Source organism: Dipteris shenzhenensis, chromosome 29, assembly GCF_047967505.1.
Source record: "Dipteris shenzhenensis isolate YYH24624 ecotype China chromosome 29, Dip_SZ_1.0, whole genome shotgun sequence".
Taxonomy (NCBI): domain Eukaryota; kingdom Viridiplantae; phylum Streptophyta; class Polypodiopsida; order Gleicheniales; family Dipteridaceae; genus Dipteris; species Dipteris shenzhenensis.
Window position 1 is genome coordinate 16,249,131 of NC_141624.1, and position 22,422 is coordinate 16,271,552.

The 22,422-nt window shown below is 43.4% G+C and overlaps 1 protein-coding gene and 1 pseudogene across 2 annotated transcripts; both read left to right on the forward strand.

Annotated features, from left to right (window-relative positions):
* Positions 1-3,752: 3,752 nt before the first annotated feature.
* LOC147882497 (carboxylesterase 1-like) lies at positions 3,753-4,971 on the forward strand. 2 transcript variants are annotated; one of them, XM_087400924.1, is made up of 2 exons: positions 3,753-4,508; positions 4,608-4,971. In XM_087400924.1, the coding sequence occupies exons 1-2, from the start codon at positions 3,851-3,853 to the stop codon at positions 4,835-4,837; spliced, it is 888 nt and encodes a 295-aa protein (XP_087257050.1). In that variant the 5' UTR covers positions 3,753-3,850; the 3' UTR covers positions 4,838-4,971. The 2 variants fall into 2 exon arrangements, with proteins under 2 accessions (XP_087257050.1, XP_087257049.1); XM_087400923.1 differs by having other exon boundaries at positions 3,755-4,968.
* Positions 4,972-16,330: 11,359 nt separating this feature from the next.
* Positions 16,331-21,035, forward strand: LOC147882498 (glucan endo-1,3-beta-glucosidase-like; annotated as a pseudogene).
* The last annotated feature ends 1,387 nt before the right edge of the window (positions 21,036-22,422 follow it).

Here is a 22,422-nt window from a genome sequence, read left to right on the forward strand (position 1 = left end):
CTGCTCTACAAATGGAAGATCACCTCAACGGACGCGTGCTTATCCAATGGAAGCAACTCCAACTCCGGATCATATCTGCTCATCCAACAATCAACTAGAAACGATCAATCGGGATTAAAACCCTGCGCATAATTTGCCAAGAGTTGTCTGAAGATGAGAAGAATATCTTCTGCCTGTCTACACATGCCGGGTTTATAACACTCAGGACGGATGCTTTCATTGCATATGTCTACCTCATGGGTAGTCCTCTCCTCAGGGTTATTGCAGGTTTGTTGCCATTGCTACAAAGGCCATCCCTACTATTTGCACGGCACGACATAACCGACATCCAACCCATGCAGCTGATCATCCCATCGCACTAGCAAAAAGAAGTGTCGGAAGATGACAAGGCCTATCTCACATCCAACTTTCCATATCTAACCACTCTTTCTGCCAACATCATAACCTCACTTCCCCTTGCTGCCACCACCCTCTTAACCTTCCCCGAGCTCCATCCTAACATCTATTCCCTCCATCGTCTCTTTGCTCATGCCTCTCACCATTTTCAACTTACCCAACAGTCACAAACTTATGAGCCCCTCACACCTAGCTTTTTCCCCTCCCTTGCTAATCCTACCCTTGAGGATTACCAAGCTGCTCAAACCATTTGCCCATTTCTTCCCCCCCTCCCCTCTGCTCCCCCTTCCGCCACTATCACTCAGCCATATTTCTCCCCCATGTCCCCTGATTCTCTCCCGGCCCCGTCATCAACTCCGACACTTCTGGTGCTTCCATCAGCAGAAAATGATGCAGTATTTGATTTTGAATATCAGGATCCGGATAATCCAATTCGTACACCCATGCCAAGTTCCAATGATGGGTATGATTTTGATGAGATACCACTTCCCAGTAACCCCATCAAGGAATTTTGGAGCAAATATGCTGATATGAAAACTCGCGGTGGATGGACCCTGGGTAACTTTCCTACCAATCTTCGTCAGCATCAAATAAGTGAAGGTTGGATTAGCAAATTGGATCCACAACCTGATTGGCGCCGTCCCAAGCTCTTTGATGTAAACTTCTTAAAGGAGTACTTACGGGCACCTCCATGTCTCAGAACCCATCCCAAGTTCTATGCAGTTCCATGGCGTAAAAAATGGGAAGCCAATATACACACTTTGGCTGAAGATCGAGTCATTAATTGGCCAATGATCGAACCCTACTCTGGTGTAGAATGGAATATCCAAGGCACCATGATCCGAGCACTTCAGCAGCATGAACAAATAATGCGCGGCAACATTGATCGCTTCCTTCGCCAAAGTGCCATATTCTGCAAAACATTAGCATTAATTCTGGAGGTCCCATGTTACCTTGATTCCCATTTGCCTCCACTCAGCTTTAATCCCAATGAACGGATTGATGCTCAGATTACGAGCCGACTATATCAAAGAGTGATCTTCTTGGAGGCACGCCACATATCTCTGTTCGAGCAAATGGTAGATACAGGCTACTTGGAAACTGCACAAAAATTATATGGTGCTAAAGCTCTACAGCAGGATCGACTGGCACAACACAAGTTCCACAGCCACTGGACTAAAAACATGGCAACCCATGTACGTGATCGTAATAAGCCATAACCCGAGGACGGGTAATTAAATGGATCCGGGAGTATGTTGACTCTGTGCCAACATGAACTTATGAAGAAAGAGAAGGTGTAACAACTTTGTGTTACAACTTTGAGACACAACTTTGTGTTACGACTTTGTGTAACAACTTTGTGTTACGAGTTTGTCTACATGAAGAGAGAGAATGTGTTACGACTTTGTGACACAACTTTGTGTTACAACTTTGTGTAACAACTTTGTGTAACAACTTTGTGTTACAACTTCTACATGAAGAGAGAGAATGTGTTACGACTTTGTGACACAACTTTGTGTTACAACTTTGTGATACAACTTTGTGTTACAACTTTGTGATACGACTTTGTGTTGCATGCAGAGAGAGAAGCTCTCCAACTTGTATAAATACCCCATAATGGAATGAAGCCCACACTCTTGGGGCATTGTGTTGAGTCTACATTGGCATTCCAAGCATTTGTTTCAAGTGTCCATGCTTCCTTGCACTGCACGTCCAAAAGCATGTCCTAACCTTGCAACCCTTCTCCCCTCTCCTCCAACCCTGCAACCCACTCTCTCCCTCTCCTCCTCCTTCCTCCTTCTCCTCCTCCTCCCTTCTACTCCTCCTCCCTCCTCCTCCTTCTCCTCCCTTCTCCTCCTCCTCCTCCTCCTCCCTCCTCCTCCTCCTCCTCTCTCCTCCCCCTCCCTCCTCCTCTTCCCTCCTCCTCCTTCCTCCTCTCTCTCTTCCTTCACCCACGCTCTTACACCTTCTTCCTCTCCCACTCCTATGCTTTCCTAAACCCTTAAACTCCATGATCTACGAGGGAGATGAGTTCTCCACCATGTACTCTACTCTGAACCTTGGATCCTCCTTCTAACCCTGGACTCCTTCTAAACCTTGGAACCTCTTCCTGAACCCTGGAACTCTTTCTGAACCCTGGAACCTCCTTCTGAACCCTGGAACTCCTCCTAAACCCTGAAACTCTTTCTAAACCCTACAACCCCCAATGAAGGAGAAAGCCTTCATTACCTCAACAAAGATGGTTTACGTGCCTTTTACACATGCTTGCACTTTGTTTGCCACACTTAAGCCTACGTCTCTCACCGGAACACGACTCGAGGTCCTAAGCTACACATACTACAACGACAATCCCAATATATCTGTAGGTGACAAAAAGCCTCGGAACCCTGCAACATAGAATACCCAGCTCTTCTTACGAAAGCAGTAGGAAAGAGCAAACATGACCCTATTGGGCATAGATGGATTCATATTAACCAAGATACGACCAAAATAAAATTGGTTGTCTACAGCACTTTTTGCTTGGTGAAAGCCACCTCTTGGCTGTGGCTAGAGGCCAACAAAGTTTCCTAAGTTGGCTAAGGCTAAGGCTATGCTCTTTGGCATCTTCTTGCAATTTTGATCCTATCATTCATGCAAGGAGTGTGAAATGGTCATACAATAAGCTTTAAGTCATGATTTACTAGATGGGGAAATCACCAACCTCAAATAGGGGGGGTTTCTTTCACCATGCATTCCAACATGATATCAAAGTAGGCTCTGATTATTTTATGAGGATCTAGAGGGGATTGAAATGTGTCCTGATCGATAGGCTATAATGGAAGTAAGCATTTTGAACTTCCAAGCCATGGATGTGGGACATAGATGTTCATCCATGTGACACTATTGAGGGTTACCTTATGATTTCTCCTTCATATGCTTTTATTTCCTCAATGGTGCCATCTTCTCTAGATCTTGGAGTCACACATGCTATTTATTAGTGGTCTGTTATATTAGTTGTTGCAAGGTTACTATTGTTGTTGAGCTTGAGATAACTAATGAAATCTCCACAAAAGAGTGGTTGAACTAAATGTGCTCCTATTTATTGGTAAAATAACATGGCTGCACACGACAAAAAAGTTCACATGTTCTTTGTGAACACAAGTAAAAAGCTCACCAAGTCTGTGAGTACTAACTAGAAAGAAAAGATCACCTCACTCAAAAAAGCTCGCCTCAAAAAGCTCGCCAAAAAATCAATCCCATCTAACGCTTATGGATCGGATATCATTTGGAGTGTGCATCAACTTATAATGTGTGGTTCGAGGGAGTTGAAAGGTCTAGTGAACAATTCTCTATAGAATTCTCTATGGTTGGAAGGTCAAAGGTCTAATAGAATTCATAAGGCAAGCTTCTCTTCATAAGGTCAGAATTCATAAGGCAAGCTTCTCTTCAATTTTTGTTGATCATCTACTTTGCCATGGAACCCTCCTCACTTTCTCCTGTCTTCAGCTTCCCAGGCTTTTCCCTCTTTAGCGATGGCTCCTACAGTCGCACCTTCTTGCCTGACATAGTTACTCCTGCTCAGCCTACCTTCATCGATGGAGTTGCTTCCAAAGATCTCTTCCCCCATGCCTCTGCTCCCAATCTAATAACGCGCATCTACCTTCCCGAAATCGCCCTCTCCTCCTCCACGTCCAAACTGCCCACCATTGTCTATTTCCATGGCGGTGGATTCGTTCTTGGGAGCCCTGCCGGCGCTTTAGCCCATCCCATCTGCCAAAAACTCGCCACCCTCGGACCTTTCGTTGTTGTCTCCGTCGGATATAGGCTTGCTCCGGAACATCGCCTTCCCGCCGCGTTTGATGATTGCTTTGATGGCGTCCTGCGGCTGCAGCAACAGGCGGCTAAAGTAGTCGCTGGCGACCCCACGATCGAGCCTTGGTTGGATCTGTACGCGGATTTGTCTGCTTGTTTCTTCATGGGTCACAGTGCAGGAGGTTCCATTGTGCACCACGTCGCGCTTCGTGCTCTTCAAGTTGACATGTCTCCTCTCAGGCTCCGTGGACTGGTTCTGGCGGAGCCCTTCTTCGGAGGAGAGGCGAGGACATCTTCAGAAACCAAATTTGGAGGGGAAGGTGCGCTTCTAACACTGGCAATGACAGATTCATTTTGGCGCTTCTCGTTGCCCGTGGGAGCTAGCCGAGACCATCCTTATTCAAACGTGGTTAGCGCAGAAGCTCCAAAGTTGGACGCAGAGAGAACGCCTCCCGTCCTTGTAGTGGTGGGCGAGCTAGACCTGCTGCATGACAGGCAGGTCGAATACGCTGAGGCGTTGAGAAATGCAGGCATCCGCGTGAGGTTGGAGGAAATCGAGGGTGGCGACCATGGCATGAGTCTAGGAGAGAAGGGTGTGGAAGAATCAGCTAAAGTGCTCAGTTTCATCAAGGAGTGTTGCAAAGAGTAACAAAGTTTCATGAAGGAGTGTTGCAAAGAGTAACAAAGTTTCATTGAGGAGGGTTTCAAAGCCATAGCAAATAGCACGGTAGCATTCTCTATATTGAATTGTAAGGGGAGATTTTAAGATGTGTTTAATTTCAAGAAAAATAATTAAAGTTTTATTAGCACGCTCCTAGAGACTTGCTTAAGGATTGATTTGGGGCAAAGTTTTGTGATTATTCTCTATTTTTGGGATCAAAGTCATCCCTTTCATTCCATTCGTCAGTCATGTTGATTAGCTGCAGCTCATCTTGCTGCCCAAAACTGAAACTTCATTTCTCCTTCTACGATTCTCCAAAGATGATTGCGATCATCGGGGATTTAGTCATCACGGTCATTTCAGTTGATGCCGCTTTCAGAACAGTTCAACCCCTCTCCTCTAGTGGGGGCTCACAGTAGCTTCAGCAGGGGGATGCACGACCATTTTCAGGGACGCATCCATCACCGACTGAACTATAAGGTAGAGCATTCCTTTTAACATCGCTAAAGAGCACATCTTATCCAGTGTACCGACCTCGTCCTCTCGGCGAAAGATCAACAATTCATCCCAAGTATGTTTCTTTGACTCATATACCTCTATCAGGCCGTGACGCCATTGGGTTCTTGAACGCAGACCTAATAATTTTTTCAAGCCAGCTAACTCTCATTCTCCCGAAGGATTTGCCTCATATGGGGTGAGTGGGATATTCGATGGAGCTGCAGTTGTGTAGCCGGCTAAGTCTCATTCTGATCTATGGGACTAGAAGCCACTATCATAACGATGGTGACTCTTTTACATTTGCTAGATATATTTTGTGTTAAATCCTATGAGGTTAGTATGTGCTTGCCCAACCTATTGGCCATGTCCAAAATTTTACTGCAGTGTTCCAGAGCTTCCTTAAGGTATGCACCCAGTTGCTTGGCTGGTTCGTCCATCAGGACTATTAGGCTGAGGTCATTGCTGTTGTACCTTTCCTTGTACTTTTCCCTCAAGTGCTGCATGCTCCGTAGTGAAGGAGTGTGTCCTCTTTATTTTCTACCTCTCCTGTTGGGCAGATTTTACAGATTCTTGCTTGCCTAGGGATTCTTGGTGTGGCCTACCTTTTTCTACCTCTAGAGCGTGGGAGCTGGTTCTTATTCTGAGATCATGTGTGCTTTGCACATTGAGATATCCTCCTTGAGATATTCCTGGATTTCGTACTTCTCCATTGGGTTTCTCTCTCACTTCTAGAATCACATTCTGTTTCCAGGTCTTGCCATAGTTTTTCCCTTCTTCCTCTGGGATATCTACAGCATATAGCCCCCATCTCTCCATCCAGTTGACTCCCTCTCTATACCAACTTGAAATTTGTGTCAGAGAGAGATATTTATATCATCCTGTAGTACTTTTGATGTACAGTTAGACATTTGAATCTCATGTTGCTTAACCAACCTTTAGGAGGGCCTTTTAATATATGGCATATGCTTTCACATATTTTAATCATGTTTGCCAATCATCACTTGCCATGGCATGCTGCATATAGACCTGCCAATATGAGGAAAGGCATGTGGCTTAGTTACTGACTTAATGTGGATACGGACAAGCTGTTTGTTCTCTTCAGAATTGATCTTAGGGATTTTGTGGGTACCCTGGACTCTGAAATCTAAACCGCTATGTGGACACTGTCATTTCGGGCCAGTTGACTGTGGCTCAAGCAACATCAAGTCAGGACTCCATGTGTTAGCTAGATACTTGTTAAGCCATAGCACAGCTAAAAGCCACAATCCTCTTGTAGGCTGGGACTTCAGGTAATCATGGAAGGTTTACTTTTCTTAATGATATCAACCAATGATGAGAATGATCAAGCTGGCTGACAGAAGTGCTCTTATAGTGGTAAGGAGATACACCATATAATGGGTGACGAATTAGTCAGTTGGAATACAACTATATAGTCAAGTACATTGAAGTGCCATGTCAGATCTGTAACGTTAGGGAATTGCTAACATCTACATATTCTTAGTGAGGTGGAGCATCTTTTGTGTGCACACAGTTGCGTGTCTTTATTGTTGGATGCCTTATGCATTCATGTGAGCTGTATGCTTTACATCAGCATCAGAACTTCATTGGAAAAGTTGAAGGATATCTAGATTGGCCTCAATGCTTCTTGATGCATAATTTACTTGAGCTTCTCCATTTTTAGGATCATTGTAAGCTCTCTTCTAGTTTAGATTCCCACAATAATTACATCTGGTGTTCTTCTTTGAAAGACTAACACCAGTTCAACTTTTGGTTCCTCCTTGGAACTTTATTATCTTGCCAGCATAGAATGTAGAAGCAAGATTAGGTTTTTCTCCACTGCGGCCTTTCCTTTGTAGCTCTTCTTGTATGAGAACAGAATTTAGCATCGTCGTGTTATAGTTTGTGAAATGCTACCAAAAACTGTTTGACAAGGGCTTGTCAAAAATGACCCAACAGCGGGTACACACAGCGGAAGACTGATAGTAATGCCCAGGAGGTCACACAGTGTGCGTGTGGGGTGTGGAATCACAAACTTCTTGCAAGCCATGAAGAGTTGCATCTTGCCACTGCCTTGGAGATGATGACACAGAGACTAGCTAGATGATGAGGTGAGCAAAGAAAAGAAGAGACGTCACCTAATTTAAAGAAGACAATACCAAACCAAAGTGTGCATTGTGTAGGTTGCAGGAGTTTGGAGCAATGTTTAGGGTTTTATTTACTTTATCCAAAGATTCACTAGAGTGAAAGGCGTGAAAATTTGAAAGTCCGTGGGGTAGCAAAATTTTCAACTGCCGTGGATTCTCTCTCTAGTGATATGCGTTAGCAAAATTGGATATACAGCTTTGATCCTTAGCAAGTCCAATGTGGCCTAAAATGCTTCAAAATATAAATATGCAAAAGGGCACACTATTGGATTCGATTATGTGCAGTGTGAAATGTAATGACCTTTCATACTAATCTTGTTAAAAAATAGATGCTTTTGTGGCTATTTGTATATCTTTTTTTTAAATCCATTTCTCTTAAATGATATTGATTCTCAAGAAATCATTTTAGGGATTTGTACTCAAGACATGATGTCAGTTGAAAAGAATACAAGAAATAAAAAGGTCTTAAAACCCTATTTTTGGAAAGTTGCCATAAAGTGCTTTACTAAAAAAAGTGTACATGTGTTCACACAACTTTCTTAAAGAATTTATAAGCACGCCCAAAATTCATTAGGGGAGAATTGGGGTCTCAAAAGGGCCTCCAATTAGTGTTTTTTAATTTTAAGGGATTAGAGAATGATTGGAGGTGTACCAATGAGAGTGTTAGAAGGTGTGGGGCAATGGTATGTTGAGGTGGAGGGTGGGTAGGCTTGTAGAGAGTCCCTATTGGTTGCTCCCCTTACGCTTGGGACCACCCAAACCATCCCCCCCTCTCTTAACCCATGTTTGACCCTCCTACCAGATGCACCTCTCCCACATGAGTCCAAAACTGCATTCAATGGGATGGTAGGATCCAAATGGTGAAATTTTCTTCTCCCCTTCCTCTTTCTAGGGTCTCTGTTCCCCACTGTTCTAGTCTAGTCTGCCAAATCACTCAAATTTGAACCAAATCCCATGCATTTTTCCTCTTCCCCCTCTTTCTCTGCTTTCTCCTGCTTTGGCCTACTTGCTGCAGCTCCTCTCTCTCTCTCTCTCTCTCCCTCTCCTGTGCCTCTGTTGGAGCTGCTATGTCCCTCTCCTTCTCCCCCTCTTGTGCCTTTGTTGTTGTTGCTCTGTTCCTCTCCTTCTCCCTCTCTTGTGCCTCTGTTATTGCTGCTCTGCTCCTCTCCTGCTTCCTCTTTTGTGCCTCTATTGGAGCTGCTCTGTCCCTCTCCTTCTCCCTCTCCTGTGTCTCTGTTGATGCTGCTCTGTCCCTCTCCTTCTCCGTCTTTTGTGCCTCTGTTGGAGTTGCATTGCCTTGTGTAGGAGTCCCATTCTTGCTATTGCAACCTCTACAAGTATGGTGAGGAGAAAGGCTACAAGACCACGCAATGCTGTGACCTCTTGTATCTTCCACAACACTAGAAATGCATTGGATGAGTGGATCCCTTGTACCTACAGCTTAAATGACTGGATAGTGATGAAAGGATCGGCCAAAGGTCCACATAAGCTTCCCAAGAGCAAGAGAGGTGACATCTTGCATGAGTGGAAATGAGTGGAAGGGGCGCATCTTGAAGTTCAAGTTTGGGAAGAAAGGATGGCTCGTAAAAGTGTAGTTTACATGGGAAAAGATATGCGACTTCCTCCATCATTCAATCAATCTAGGATACCATCACACTGTGAGCCTTTCTATCTATGTACCTTTCTCACCTGTAAATGTAATGAGTCCATTTAGAAAATTTGTGTTTGGTTTCTAAGAGCTCTTATTCATGGTGGCAGATGTTTTCTCTTTGGACCTCAAGAAGTGGAAACCAGATGAATCATTCATAGGCAAGTTCACTGCGATTCATGAGGATTTAGGTAAGCAAATGCATGCCGGGGAGAAGTTGGCCTCCTTGCGAATAAAGAATGTGTATTGGTATAATACAACATACATCACTCCAACGACATCATCAAGCTATGGCCGTCTGCAAACCATTGCACCCCACAACTTCAAGACATGGATTGTAGCAATGTGGACTCGAGGACATTGCAATCATACAAGGGCAAGATTGCAAAGGATGTGGACATGGCCATGAAGTTTACATTTGGATCCAAATGAGCAAAGTTATCTTGGTTTATGCCTGTGTACATTTTTGCTTCTTTATTTCAGAATATATATATGCATAGAAAAAAAACTATGTGGTCTTGCAAGTGTGTAGATGAAAATGCTCTTGAAGATTTACTTGGAATGAATTGGGGAACCAGGTCAAGCGACCAAAAGGGTGATGTGTTTCATTGTCACGCATGTAAAGACAATGTGGTTATTATTAGATACCATTTGTTACACCAAATGTTGTATTTAGCTTTTCAGTACAGGCGTTGGAAGAAAACGAATGGCCGGTGGCTTCCCCTAGACATGCTCAGGAGAGTTGGGGGAGGGCTCATGAGAGTCTTGGGAGACCTCACGAGAGTTGGGAGAGGGCTCACGAGAGTTGGGGGAGGTGCCATCGAACGCGGATAGGTTTGTGTGTGTAGATGCCATGGAGGTGGTGGAGCCAGAGGAGGAAGGGTGGAGGCGGCGTCTAGTGGATCTAGCAGTGTTCTTCACTCTTGCCATTGAATAATGAGAGTTAGGGTTTTTTTAAACGTTTTATATAGGCCCATCATGTTTTGACATCCCTTTTAAGTATGTTTAGGGTTTCATCGTGTCCCCTGCTCCCACCCTAACCCCTCCAACTCGCCCCCACCCTCGTTGCCCTCTCCCCCCATTGCCCTCCCCCTACTTGCCTTGCCCACACCGGTCGCCCTCCCCCATACCTCCCATCCCCCCCTCCCCCCACCCTTGCTACCACTCCACTTCTCCCCTTGCGTCGCCCCATGCCCCTCCCTTCTCTCCTCCCTCCTTCACCATGTCCCCACTTTCCCCAACGTCGTGTGAGTACATAAATTGTGGTCAAAATAAGCAAGATACACAAATTATGGTCAAAATATTTATTTCATATTTGTATACAATTACACCATAGCTTCTGTTGGTGGTTGGACCCATCTACTCCCTTCTCTCACTCTAGCTTGCAACCAATGTCCGACTCCTTGACTCCTTATGGATGCTTTCCAAGCACTATGCCTTCTATTCTTTGATACAATTTGAACTGCTTTTGCAAGTTCTAATGCCTTTGCCTTTTCAGACTTCAAAGTCCTTCCTAGTAGGCATCTAAAAAACCAATCAAACATCTCATGCAATGCATTGCTACTGCAAGTGACACCACCACCATGCCTTGAGTTCTTGAAGTAGGATGCCTTGGCTCTATAGTGCGACTTCTCCATGCCTTGTGTATTTCAAATGGACAAAGGACCCCAATTTTGTACAAACCATGGTTAGTGTGCATAAAGAATATGCTACAAACATGATGAGAATCATTTTAGCAACAAAAACTGTTTATAAAGCAAGTGCTAAATATTACGACGGTGCTAAGATTACCATGTAATGCGTAATGTGCGACTCCCCCCATGCTTTCACCATTAATTGCATAAACTCTTTCACAGCCATCCCGAACCTTTCATAATACATCTCATCGATTTGAACCTGGCCAAGCAATTTTATCAATGCATCTACCTTTGTCCATACTTTAGCTCTCAAAGTTGCTACTTGAGGATGAGAAGCCTTATTGGTCGTGCATTCACACAATGCTTTCCAGTATTCCTAACCCAAACTACTTTGAGACAATGTATGTTTGTCTTTGTCGAGATTGTGGTTCGATAGGGATCTCCTTGCCTTCCCTCCACCCATGGACACTTTTGCAGGAAGATTTTGTGTTGCCCCAGACATTTTCTTATCCTCCTTAAGTTTGACATGTCCTCCATGGAATCCCATCTCTAGCAGCAACTTCTCAGCTTCTGCAATGCACCGTGCGGATACTTCTTGTGGAATTAAATTCCAAGCATAAACAAGATGCAAATACAACAACTTATCAAGTATGTGCAGTTTTGTGTGTAAAGTACATATGTGTACTCTCTTAAGTGGGATGGGCAAGATGGGATCCCACTTTGGATCCTTCTTGTCGTGATTGGGAGCTTGCATTTGGCTGTAAGATAGAATGCCATTCTCCCATTGTAAGCCAGCCTTTTGCTTACGTTGCGAACACATGCAGTAAAGGCATGTGTTCATTGCATTTGCCCTTGTATCACAACCATGCAAGCACTTGAGGGTTTTCAAATCACCAACAAGATGCCATTCAACTTGACAGGTTCCATGGCCATCGACTGTGAATGTTTGCCCTTCCTCTTGTCTTCGGATCGTCGATGGGATTCCTGTTCTATCTAGAACCCAGTTCAACGTCTCATGGCACTCTTTCAGAGTCTCAAATGCTGCAAGCCACCATATATGTTTCTCTGAGTGCACTAAGAAATCTTGCTCTACTTCTTCGTCCCCTTGAACAAAGGCTAAGGCTTTATTCATAATGCAGATGTTGACTCTCTCTAACTTGTGTTCTTTCACCAATTGAGCTTCATCCATTTTGATGATAAATATGAGCTTTCCATTGCAATCTGTACAACAAAAGAGAAAAATCGTTAGGATAAACATGATATAGGAAATGAACTAGGTAAAGTGCAATGCTATAATGGATTTCCTCTTACCATCTTCTCTCATGCCATAGAATTTGACCATTGCTTGTTTCAAAGTCTCAAATGCTGCAAGCCACCATGCATAATGCAGATGTTGACTCTCTCTAACTTGTGTTCTTTCACCAATTGAGCTTCATCCGTTTTGATGACAAATATGAGCTTTCCATTGCAATCTGTACAACAAAAGAGAAAAATCATTAGGATAAACATGATATAGGAAATGAACTAAGTAAAGTGCAATGCTATAATGGATTTCCTCTTACCATCTTCTCTCATGCCATAGAATTTGACCATTGCTTGTTGCAATTTCTCAACATCTAAGTAGACATTGTTGAAAGCATTCATCTCAAAGGTTTGCAAGATAGATTTCTTTTTACTCTTCCAAGTCATCGTGCCCCTTACACAACGGTACCCTCCAAGCATTTCTCTTACACATTGGTTTGTTTCTCGCCATGCACGTCTCATAGACCAAGGTGTGGGTAGGGGCACTGTAGACTTCTTATACTTTCTCAAAATAGCAGACTTGAAAATTTTGAAAATAGATGTGTAAGCTTCACGACTTACATCGGCAGTATCACAAGCTACAAGCATCTCCTTTGCATCCACAATATCCTTGAAGTCCTTCATCACCTCTTCAGCAACTTGCACATGTAGGCGCTTGTGTCTTGGGTCCCTTACTATCCCAATGACATCACTTGACTTCAATAAACTAGCTAGGGCATATGAACAGTCAATATCATCCCCGTCCGTTCTTCCCATTACATCTTCCATGAAGTTCCTAAAGAAGAACACAATAAAAACCTAGTCACAAACAGTGTAGCACAAAAGAGTGTAATCTCATTGGAACATTTGATAACCAACCTTGTAGCCCGGACTCTCCTCTTTCTAGCACTACAAGTGGGTGCCAATGCATCCATGTTATGTAAGTACCTTCTTTTCCTCTCCTTCGATCCCAAAGGTGTTTCTTTCATCTTTTGCACTCGTTCTTCTACCTTCTCTCATTCCTTCTCTATGGCTTGTCGAACTTGATTGTATATAGATCTTTCCAAGCCTTTTTTGGACTCAGCTAGCTTACAGAGTGACTCTTCTAATTTATGTCGCTCCAAGTCCAATGCATTTCACTCCAAGTCCAATGCTTTGGCTTTATCATGAAGATCCTGCATAGAGTTATGCATTGCAACAATGGTGCTATTTCCTAAATGTGCTAGCATCTCTGCTTGGGCTCTGTGCATCTCGCTTGCTTGCATAGCCAATTGACTGAGCATTGTTTAACCGATTGCAATAACCAAGCAACCCCGCATGTCCATTTCCAACAAACCGAACTAGCTCATGCATTGTATGGAAAAGAGGGTTCTTTTGGTCGGCAGGATCTAAAGAATACAAGGATCCTTTTACCCAAAGGTCGAGGTGCTTCTTTTCTTGCGAACGAAGACTGTGGATTTTGGAAGCTCCTCTCAATCCTAGACTACGTGTGCTTGCATATTCAGCCTCCAACTCTAAGTGAACGTGGTACTTGTTGGAGACGTCCTCAAATGGTGCCATGACTAAAGGAGTGTAGAGAAGGAGAAGGTGTGGAGATGCAGGCTTGAAGGAGCAACACACAGGAAGAGGGAGGGCGAGGAGGAGGAGGGATGGGGGAGGGAGGACCAATAGTTAAAGAGGATGAAAGGGGGGCAGATCAGCAGGTGTGGAGGGTAAGGAGGAGTAGGCATGGAGGAGGAGGGAGGGAGGAGGGAGGAGCAGGAGGGAGGGGGAAGGAGGAGCAACGGTGGAGGAGGAGGGAGGGGGAGGGGAGGAGGAGCAGGCGTGGAGGAGGGAGGGAGGGGGAGGGCAGGAGGAGCAAGCGTGGAGGAGGGAGGGAGGGGGAGGGGAGGAGGAGCAGGCGTGAAGGAGGGAGGGAGGCGGAGGGCAGGAGGAGCAAGCGTGGAGGAGGGAGGGAGGGGGAGGAGGAGGAAGGGGGAGGAGGGAGTGAGGAGGGGAGGAGAGGGGAGGAGGAGGAGGGAGGGAGGAAGGGGGAGGAGGAGGGAGGGGGAGGAGGGAGTGAGGAGGGGGAGTGAGGGAGGGGGAGGGACGAGGGGGAGGGAGGAGAGAGGAGGGAGGGAATTCAAAATTCAAATTTTGAATTTTGAATTTTTTGGTTCCCACCTAGGAGTAAGAGTTGTGTAAGAGGTGGGGTCACTTTTGGGCTTAACCCACCTAGGTGAGGGGGGGTTAGGACTTTATGGGACCTACCTTGGCCCTTTCATTAGGACTAATCCATTTCTTAATCCATTCCTTATGAGGCCCTTTTGAGACCGCAATTCTCCCCTAATGTTATGAAAAAGTATACTTCAATATGCAAGCAATCCATCCATATAGGTATGATGTCTATAGAATAAAATTTGTCTACTATTTCAACCACTTAAAGGCAAGCCTATCGTAGAAACTTAAGCCACTTTAGTGGCTTCTTGATAATATCAAGTTTTTTTTTAAATAAAAAGGATTCCTTGAAGAATACTATCCAAACTTTCTTCACTATTTGTTGATTTCAAATTGATTGATTTTATAAGTTTCTCACATCACATGTAAAAGTTAAATCCAAAATAAGCAAATCTTGTGAAAAAATTTAGCCACTTTTGTTGCTCAATTACAAGACTAGTGTTAACATGCTTATGAGAGATATAGCAAGGAATTGCAAGGAAAAATAAGCAATGCAAAATTGTACATAGTGTTGGATTTATTAAAAGACCTTTGCACATGTACAAATTGCACATTTTCAAATTCTTCAAATCTAGGGTGAATCAAGATACCAATATCACCAACTATCAATGTTTTAAGACCATCATACATTAGCCCTACTAGTTTGGATTCCATTTTTACATTCCGTTTTGTTTTTCAACAATCTAAAAAAAGTTATGGATTGCTCCCCCGAATGGGTATATAAAATTTTAGCACATTGGAGACTCCTTAAATCATACTAGATGTTCTCAATTAGATGTGTCATTTGGTTGAGGAGAAGCTCACGTAGTGTACTTTAGATTGATTACTTGGTTGCATATAAGTACACAACAATTTTTTGACGTTTTTGCATAAATTGTTATAACATATATTGTTTAGGACACATGCCTCACATGCACCATAGCACTTGTAACAATTTGACGATCTCATTATAAATCTCAATTCTATGTTTTTCTGGTCTCATATTGAAGTTTGGAATGTGTAGTACTGCTTGGATACCAATTTTTTCAAATTCCATCGAGCAATGCATAAGTTATCGGTTGGGTAATGTATTTATATATAAAAAATGGTTACACTCAAGCTTTCATTGACACATGTGTGTATGTGCGTGTGTGCGTGCATGAGAGAGAGAGAGAGAGAGAGAGAGAGAGAGAGAGAGAGAGAGAGATGTTTGTTAATAAAGAGACAATTGCAATGTTTTAATATTTTAAAGTCATTCTCGTATTACGAGGATGCTTTGCCAAGTAATATGCACTCAAGGACAAAGAAAAAAGGCATACTCGACTTGACAAATATTGTGAATATAACACATTCAAACACGTGATATTTTTAAAAGTTACACATTCTTGAGTAGCAATAGTTCCTATTATGTCATATCCCTCGCACGAAAAAGTATGGCTTTGGGTTGGTTCCTAGGATCTTTCTTGATTTAAGGTGAATGTGAGATTAGCTTTAGGTTAGCACCAATCCAAGATAGTCTTGAGTCAAGTATACAATTCAATGCATGGCTCCATCGCTTAGTGAAATTTGGTTTGTTTTCTTGTGCCATGCGGGTGAACAATGTGTTGACGACTTAGATTAAATTGTCAAACATTTCAATTTGTTGAAATGTGATCGACGCATTTTGGCTATCATATATATGTATTCCTTGTTCACGTTAGGCTACATAGCTACTAGATGTACCACTTTGAGGTCACACATAATTCAGCTTGTGTCAAATCGTTGTGGTTGCTTTGGGTGATGAGATGGAGTTTGTGGGCGAGCAATTTACAATACAATTTGGAACTAGTTTGTGAAGGGTTACATGGATGAAAAGTAGACTTGCCAAATCTATGAGTATTCAATACTCTGAAGGACATTTGAGCTTGGGCAAAACATTCTGCACGTAGAGCACACAAGAAAGTGGAGTGGGGGAGGCAACATCAACTAACAAGTGCAAAAACAGGCCAACTAATAGATATAAAAACAAACACACACACTCTCTCTCTCTACTCACCATGGAACACTTAGCTATGGTAGCTTCACAATGATATTGTCTATGGCTACTCTTGCTCTCTATTGCCACCACCTTCATCACGCCAGGTACTTCATCCCGCCCCTCCTTGTCTATTTTGGTTCTTCTTCCATTATAATGCATATGATGCAGCATCAACATCTCAGTAATATATAAGCGTCAAGCCAACAATTAACCTCCTTTTCATATGTCGTCGTTGTCTTGTTACATCCGAGTGCAACAATAGCTTCTATGGGCATCAACTATGGTTGCCTTGCTAATAACCTCCCTTCCCCTCCCCAGGCCGTGTCTCTCATCAAATCTCTTAACTTTGGTATGGTCAAAATCTTTGATGCTGATCCTCAGATCCTGTCTACTTTGTCTAATACTGGCCTGCAAGTAGCCATCCCAATCACCAACCAAGAACTGCCCTACTTAGCCTTTTCCCAAGATGGAGGATTACCAAAAAGCGAGCGACAAAAAGCGAGCAAGCCAAAAAAAGCGAGCGATAAAAAACCATAAAAGATTTATAAATCCCCCATTTTAGTAGCAAAAAATAATAACTTATTCAAAAGTGCATATGTTCCCTCAATGCCAGAAGGTTAAACATGCATATAACTTTAAAGCCATTAACACTAATTTCACATCATCCATGAGACAGTTTGTATGTTTAACTTCCAAGTCATTGTTTGTATCAAAGACAAACCCTACTGCAATCAAGTTCTCTCTTTCCACTAGAGTAATTGAGATCATCTTTCCAAGGACTCCTTGCATGGATTAGTCTAAATTCCATGCATATGTATAGGTTTTTTAACTCTATTCACTCTTGGAACAAAACCCATGTTTCTTTATTACTGCAAAAATATCCTTCCCTAATGATTTATTCTTACCTCCTTACCAATGCAGCAAATTGGTCACAAATTCATTTTTTGGTGCATTAAATTTTACTAGATGGTGCACAAAGACATGATAATCGTCTAAAGTACGCCTTGCCATTTGATTTGATATGTAACATGACCCCATTTGGACTTGTAAATCAAAAGATACAGGGATGTGAAAATGTCCTCTTTTGGGCCAAAACAGGGAGCGCGTTAACGCGCTCCCCTGTTTTGGCCCAAAAGAGGACATTTTCACATCCCTATATTTTGGCAAGATGTCAACATTTGATTGTTTTGGCCCAAAAGATGAGTTTTTAACATCCCTGCATCTTTTGATTATCAAATATAAATGGCATAATGTTACATATCAAATCAAATGACAAGGCATGATTTAGATGAATATCATGCCTTTTTGCACCATCTAAAAAACTTGTGTGCATCAGAATATAAATTTTGTGGCACATAACCACCTTTTTGAATACTTTGTACTTCAAGCAATTATTTTATAAAAAACTTAGATTCTTTCTTTGCTTGCTTGATTTTCCAACCACTTCAACTAATTGTCGCTCGCTTTTTTGGGCTCGCTCGCTTTTTCTCGCTCGCTCTATTGACTGCCTCCCCAAGATGCTGCAAATCAATGGATTTGACAAAAGGTAGTTTCCCACTGTCCTGCTACTCTCATTAACATCATCACTGTCGGCAATGAGGTGCTTAGTGATTACAATAATCAGGACCTCTGGTACAAGCAACTCCCTACCATGCAGAATGTTTACAATGCTCTCTGCAAGTTCCACCTCTGTGGTTCCATTCAAGTTACTACTGCTTCTTCATTGAATATCCTTGGCAATTCCTTTCCTCCCTTCTCTAGTAGATTTAGAGACGACATTGTAGCTTTTGTTCTTCAGCCCATGCTCCATTTCCCCACTGAGACTAGCTCCAGCTTCTTTGTTAATGTCTACCCTTACCTGATCTGGGCTTAGAACTCGCAACAAATCCAACTGCAATATGCTATGTTCGGGGATAACGTTGATGTTGTGCAGGATGGAGACGTTCTTTACAACAGCCTGCTTGATGCACAATGGGATGCTGTGGTAGCAACCATGACCCAGTTGGGCTATCCTAATGTAAGCCTGGCCATCAGTGAGACCAGATGGCCGAGTGCTAGTAATCAGAATCAGTTTGGAGCTACCATAGCCAATGTTGCAGCTTACAATTAGAGGCTTGTTGACAAGATGCTTGCTAATCCTCTCACAGGAATGCCTTGCCGACCTCAAACTTTCATTCCTACCTACATTTTTTCCCTCTTCAATGAAAATCAGAAGCCTGAACCTGCAACAAAGCATAACTGGGGCATTCTTTATCCTAATGCGAGCCGAGTCTACACCCTTGATATCACTGGAAAAATGCAGTCGCCTTCATTTGATTATATACTAACCCTCTACCTCCTACACCTTCACCAATCCAACCTCCAATTACTCCACACCCACGTGCACAAATCCAACCTCCAACCCCCTCCACACCACCTGATCATGATCAAGCACTTACCCCCATGAGTTCTCCACCAACACCAACACCACTGCAACAACAACTTCAACAATGGTGTATCTCCAAACTTGACGCTAGTCCTTCGGGCCTGTAGGAAGCACTAAACTATGTTTGTGCATTGGAAACGACTTTTCGCCAAGAGATTCAACCATATCAGACTTTCTTCTAGGCCTAAGGATAGATATAGGGGTCTCCCTTTTGTCCCATGCACACGCTGGCACATGGGTAGGCAATGGACCCCATTCTTTCCTGATGGGGGACCCTCGACCCTCCCTCGACCCTCACAGGCTAAGACAACGCTTTTCCGGTGAATCTTCAATCATGCACGTAGGATTTTTTGGTGAAGCTTTGATCATGCACATCCATGGCATCATTTGTCATCGTTCTGCATCATTGGGAGGCCTTTAATGCTCTAGGTTGGCGACAGACGCCTCGTTTTGTCCTGCTCATGGATGGCATCTGGCTTTGCTCCATTACGGTACGTGTGTGGAAGCTCTAGGATTCTAGTGGAAGCTTTGGTCCACGTGGGGAAGCTGCAGGATCCCATCCATTTTGTACGCCATTCGAGGTCTCAATCGTCATTTCGAATGTCAATGAAGTCATAGCCAGTCGATGTAGCCTGGTACATGCTGTCTCTTGTTGGTCGTTTGGTAGTCGTTCTCTATTGCATTCGTCGACGTTCGTAGACCTGTTTGAGTCTGTGATTGTCTCTCTTGTCGCGTGTCTCCTCCTCCTCTTGCAATACGATGCAATACGTGAGGCATGAGGCTACATCTATCCTTACGCTCGAAGTAAAGGCTGTTGGAAGAGGCTCCATCGTCACAGTTGACCCCTATGTCCAGCAAGAGTCTGGTCGAAGTATTCCGTTGCTGGAATGGTACTGCAATAGGAGCAAGCAAAAGAGTCTCTTTACAGCTTCGGCTTGTCCTTCGTGCCTGCTTCCTTTACCTTGTTCGATTGACACTTCAAGGAAAGCGCTACGGCGGAAGGGATTGCTTTAGCCTGTAGGTCTCTCATGTAGGTTGCTTGAAGAGGCAAGGCTGCTCAAAGCAGCGCTGGAACTCAGTTGGCGTGACGCAAGGAAATCTAGGGATGGCACAACATACTGAGGGGTTGGAGATATCACGTTCACCCGAGTGCGGGATTACACCAGAGCACAGTTGGGTTGGAGCGATCACGTTCACCGAGTGCGGGATTTAGCGGGGATTTCACCATGCTCCAAGATCGTGGAGAAGCCACTTTCATTGGCTGGATACACCCGTTTGCAATCAACCTATAGATATACTAGGACATATATGCATATTTATGCTTCTATATAGCTATATATACTCAAAAAAAAAAAGGCAGATATATTTGTATATATATACACGTACATTTTTATCTACCTCTCTCTCTCTCTATATATCCAGACTGTAAGGGCAAAACATCCTTGCATGAGGACCTTACTTCCCCGGTTCCATGTGATCTGAAGGGAAAGAGACTTGTCGTTGACTAACGGCCAACCTATAGATATACTAGGACATATATGCATATTTATGCTTCTATATAGCTATATATACTCAAAAAAAAAAAAGGCAGATATATTTGTACATATATACATGTACATTTTTATCTACCTCTCTCTCTCTATATATCCAGACTGTAAGGGCAAAACGTCCTTGCATGAGGACCTTACTTCCCCGGTTCCACGTGATTTGAAGGGAAAGAGACTTGTCGTTGACTAACGGCCACCCCAAGTCCATCACTTTTCATTACTCATTCCACTCAATTCTTACTATCATGTACTACATTTGTAGGTCCCCGAGGCCGTCGACCTCGAGCTAACAGCTACGAGATTGGCTGACACCATGAAGCAAGTGTTGCAAGAGACTTTCGGCATGGCCCCTGGTATGTTTTTATAGTTTCTATGTTCTAATGCATTACATATTTCTTCTCGTGTTGTTATGAATGCTTTGCTCATTCATCATTGTAATAAATTTTAGGACGCGATCAGGTAGAACATGACCCGTGTGTTAAGGAGATGATGCATGCATGTATATTCCTCTCTTTGACACGAGGCTCCTCAGCCTCCAGTCCCACCTCATCCTCAGGTCACTCCGGTGCCTCCTCCGTCTACCCAAGAGGACGCACATGTTCATGTTGATGACAATGACGACGAGGCACATGTGTCTGTTGATGGAGAGGCTGAGTATGAGGAGGAGGAGGAGGAGACACTTGCAGGCATGTCTAACGAGGGAGAGGATGAGGCAACCTCACATGCCATTGATACATTCGTCCAGGATGAACATGTGGGGCTACACGTGCTAGGAGACTTGACAGACATGTAGTTGCAGGCACATGTCCCACCTAAGGAGGGAATCCTTGCTCGTTTGAGGCCATGCAACTGAGCTCGTGGCCATAGTGCAGAGATAGGTGCTCTCTCAAAGAGTTGAACTAATTTGTAATCGAACACGTGTGTTTTTCTAATTTGAACATTGATGCCATTCTTTTGACATTTATGCATGCTCTATAGAGTCAAGACGATGCCACCCCACAAAGAGGAAAAGTTCAAAAATATTTCTAGCTTTGATGTTTCAGATTAGAGAGTAGTTTTGAAGCTTTGAAGCTCATGAACAATTAACAAATAAGACACGTAACAAGTGGTTGTGATGAAAGCTTTACATGGTCTCCTTCATTGAACTCCATTCGTTGAGGTTTTTCATGCTACCGAGATCCCTCTTATGATGAGACACTCTCTTGAACATCGTGGGAAACTTAATCCTGTTGCCTTCACCCACAATTAGGTCTTGGAACCTCACGTGTAGAACATACATTGTGCACGTGGGTCCAACAAAGGCAACCATTGCAAGCTATCTTGATCAAAGGGGCCATTGGGAGGGTTTTGGACAAAAAGATGTCCACGACCAAGAAGATCTTGAGGGGGAGTGAGGTTTTCTCATGTCCAAGTACGTCTTCAATCTGCCACTTGCTTCTTTCTTGTTGCACCTTGAGTGAAGGTGTGGTAGTGTCTAGGAGTGGTGGTGTGGGGGAATCCATTCAATGGCTCATCTCATCGAGTTGAATATGATTAGGGATGCTAACTATGATTAGTTTATGATATTAGTTGTTAATGGGCATTAAGGGCTTGCTTTTTATGGACATGAGACACGACATAAGGTCTATCAAGACTCAATCTTCCCTATAAATGTCAAGAATAGTTCTTTATTATTGAGTTGGTGATGCCCAAAGAATTGTATCTTCAAGAAATTGAATACCATTCAAATAAGGATATGTTCACAAGAGCTCATAAGTTACATGTTGCAGTGTATAGTTGAACAAAGGTGGGGCCTAGATGCATTGGGTTCTTTGCGACTAGAAAGGATGTGAGTTGTCGGCAAATGTCTCCATCTCTCCGCATGCATCATGACGATGCATCGTTAGGCTAATTTTGTAGCACAGAGCTTGCCTTAGCACTGAGATATCATAATCATGCATTAGGAAGCTTCCAGGTCTGCAAGATTAGAGGCGAATCCTATTGATTCCTTGCATATTTCTATTGTGGTTATTGTAGGGTGCTGATGCAGTGGTAGCAGGCATGGCCTTATGGTGTGTCCTCTATGATGCTACTGGTATAAGGTGGTACCCTCCTCTTCACATCATCTTGTTTTTGCGAGCTTCGTTTGCCCTCATGCATAGGGAATCCCTAGATTTGAGCGTGATGCCAACTTTGTTGAG